The sequence below is a fragment of the Cynoglossus semilaevis genome, chromosome 11, assembly GCF_000523025.1.
Source record: "Cynoglossus semilaevis isolate Cse_v1.0 chromosome 11, Cse_v1.0, whole genome shotgun sequence".
Taxonomy (NCBI): Eukaryota; Metazoa; Chordata; class Actinopteri; order Pleuronectiformes; family Cynoglossidae; genus Cynoglossus; species Cynoglossus semilaevis.
The window spans coordinates 15,843,681-15,845,729 of record NC_024317.1 but is presented as its reverse complement, the minus strand read 5'-3'; the positions used below and the strand labels follow the sequence as shown (position 1 = coordinate 15,845,729).

Here is a 2,049-nt window from a genome sequence, read left to right as displayed (position 1 = left end):
AAAAAAAAAAAAACTTTAACGATCATTTTCAAATTTATTCAAAATCATGTTTCTATGCATAAAATGTCATTCAAATGTGTTGTGGAGAATGAGAACTTAGACATTTTTTCTATAACTTTTCATTATTATTAAACATAAAAATATTAGTAATTTTTCACTCTCTTCAAAACATCCATTACAGCATACATTACTTTCTGTATTTTCTGTTATGTGCTGTAACTCAAATACTTAGATTTTTTTCTGGTTTTCATTGTGCATTTCATCTACTTTGCACAGATCCCCCAGGTGAGCTATGCCTCCACTGCTCCAGAACTCAGCGATAACACCCGCTACGACTTCTTCTCACGGGTGGTCCCTCCAGACACCTACCAGGTTCAGGCCATGTTGGACATCGTCAAGGCCATGCGATGGAACTATGTGGCCACGGTGGCCTCGGAGGGAAACTATGGAGAGAGTGGTGTTGAAGCTTTTGTGCAGAAGTCTCGGGAGGATGGTGAGTCCACCAGTTCTCGTGTATGTAAATTGATGTGGGCGATTGGAAGACGCCATCCATCGCATGAGCTGTATCATATTCTGTGAGTGGAAGTTTTCATATTCCCTCCTTGCAACTGCCCCTGTTGGTGCACAATTTCCTTCACTGAGAAAGGTGTGCGTGGAGTTTGTTTTGGTCGACTAAATACAAGTGTAATTAAGAGGAGGAGACTGGGTAATGTCTTAGTCTGCTCTGTGCTTGGACAGAAGGAGACCCACTTGTCTGTGGGTGTTCATCAATTACGTCTGTCACTCCCTGAACACTTAATTGCCCGAGCAGAGTCAGAGACAGCCAAGGGAAGGGAAGTCATTCTATGAAAAAAAGAGTCTGGTGTTTTATTAGGATTGAAGAATCTGGAAGAAGTCTCTGCAAATACCTCCCAAGGAATCCAAAAAAATACAGACCCCAGGTAGATATATTTTTAAAAGGTGTCTGAAGGGCAGTCCCATACTCTGCTCTGTTATTATTATTTTTTTAAATGTATATTTCTATTTCCGTTATTTGTGGCAGGAAGTTTCTTATCTCACATTCACAGCTCCGCTATATACATTTGCTTTGTGCTAAAATAAAGTTAACAATAGCTGTGGATGTATTGAGGTCTGATGGGGCACAGGAAACAATTGGAAAATACAATAACATTAGCTCTCTTTGCATGAAATCAACATCTTGTATGTGTTAGTTAAAAATGGATCCTCACAGAAGTGAATGTATATGTCAACTTATACAAAAATGAAAAACGAAAAGTTCATAAAGGTTTTCCAAATGGAAAACAAACCAAAGACTAATTTTGAGCACATCTCTTTCCGCAAAGACAATGGTCAGGCAGAGACGGAGAAAGGTCATATTGACCATGGGGAAGAGGAAGGCCCAGAGTGTCTCCTCTGTGGCTGCAGCCTCTCTGTGCAGAGATGTTGATTAGTGTGGAGCATGCCCCAATAGATGTCATTAATCAAGTTAATGAAACATAATGTCAATAAGGAGCCTAACAAGATTCCCCTGCCAACCAATGGCCTGCTTGTCATCAACAAGAGAAACCCTGCTAATGGAGTAACTGCTGCTCCTGTCTGATGTGGAGGATTACAGGCATCTACATGTGGAGAATGTGAAATGATGATGGGAAAAATGACAAAAATAAATAAACAGCAAAGAACTCTTGTCTAGTGCTCAGAAGAGAGAGGGTCCAGGTTAATCCTAGAAATACAGGTGAAACCCAGGGATTCATTCATGAACAATCACTAAAAGATAGTTTCTTGATTTTACCGAATATTGTTTTTTTTTTGTTTGTATGTCTGCAGTTTGAGGTAAAAATTAATATTTTTAAAAATGATTGGTCTGGTACATATGAAAAACTGTTAGGGGTGAAATTTATTATGAAGCAGTAAGAAGAAATTCTAAGCTTGTCAGTGAGACACATGCCATTGATAACAAACACATCAAGGAAACATGACCGTGTTGAATGTCTGACTCTTTCTGACAGCAGCTCAGACGAAGAGCTGGAGCATTAGAATGCACACCTC

The 2,049-nt window shown here is 39.4% G+C and overlaps 1 protein-coding gene across 1 annotated transcript in view; it reads left to right on the top strand.

Annotated features, from left to right (window-relative positions):
• Window positions 1-198: 198 nt before the first annotated feature.
• The window catches only part of grm4 (glutamate receptor, metabotropic 4), a 55,301-nt gene continuing 53,450 nt past the window's right edge, over window positions 199-2,049 (top strand). The window contains exon 1 of the mRNA XM_008320838.3: window positions 199-493. Within this exon, the coding sequence (XP_008319060.1) occupies window positions 382-493 (112 nt within the window). The 5' untranslated portion in view covers window positions 199-381. The remainder of the gene's footprint in view (window positions 494-2,049) is intronic.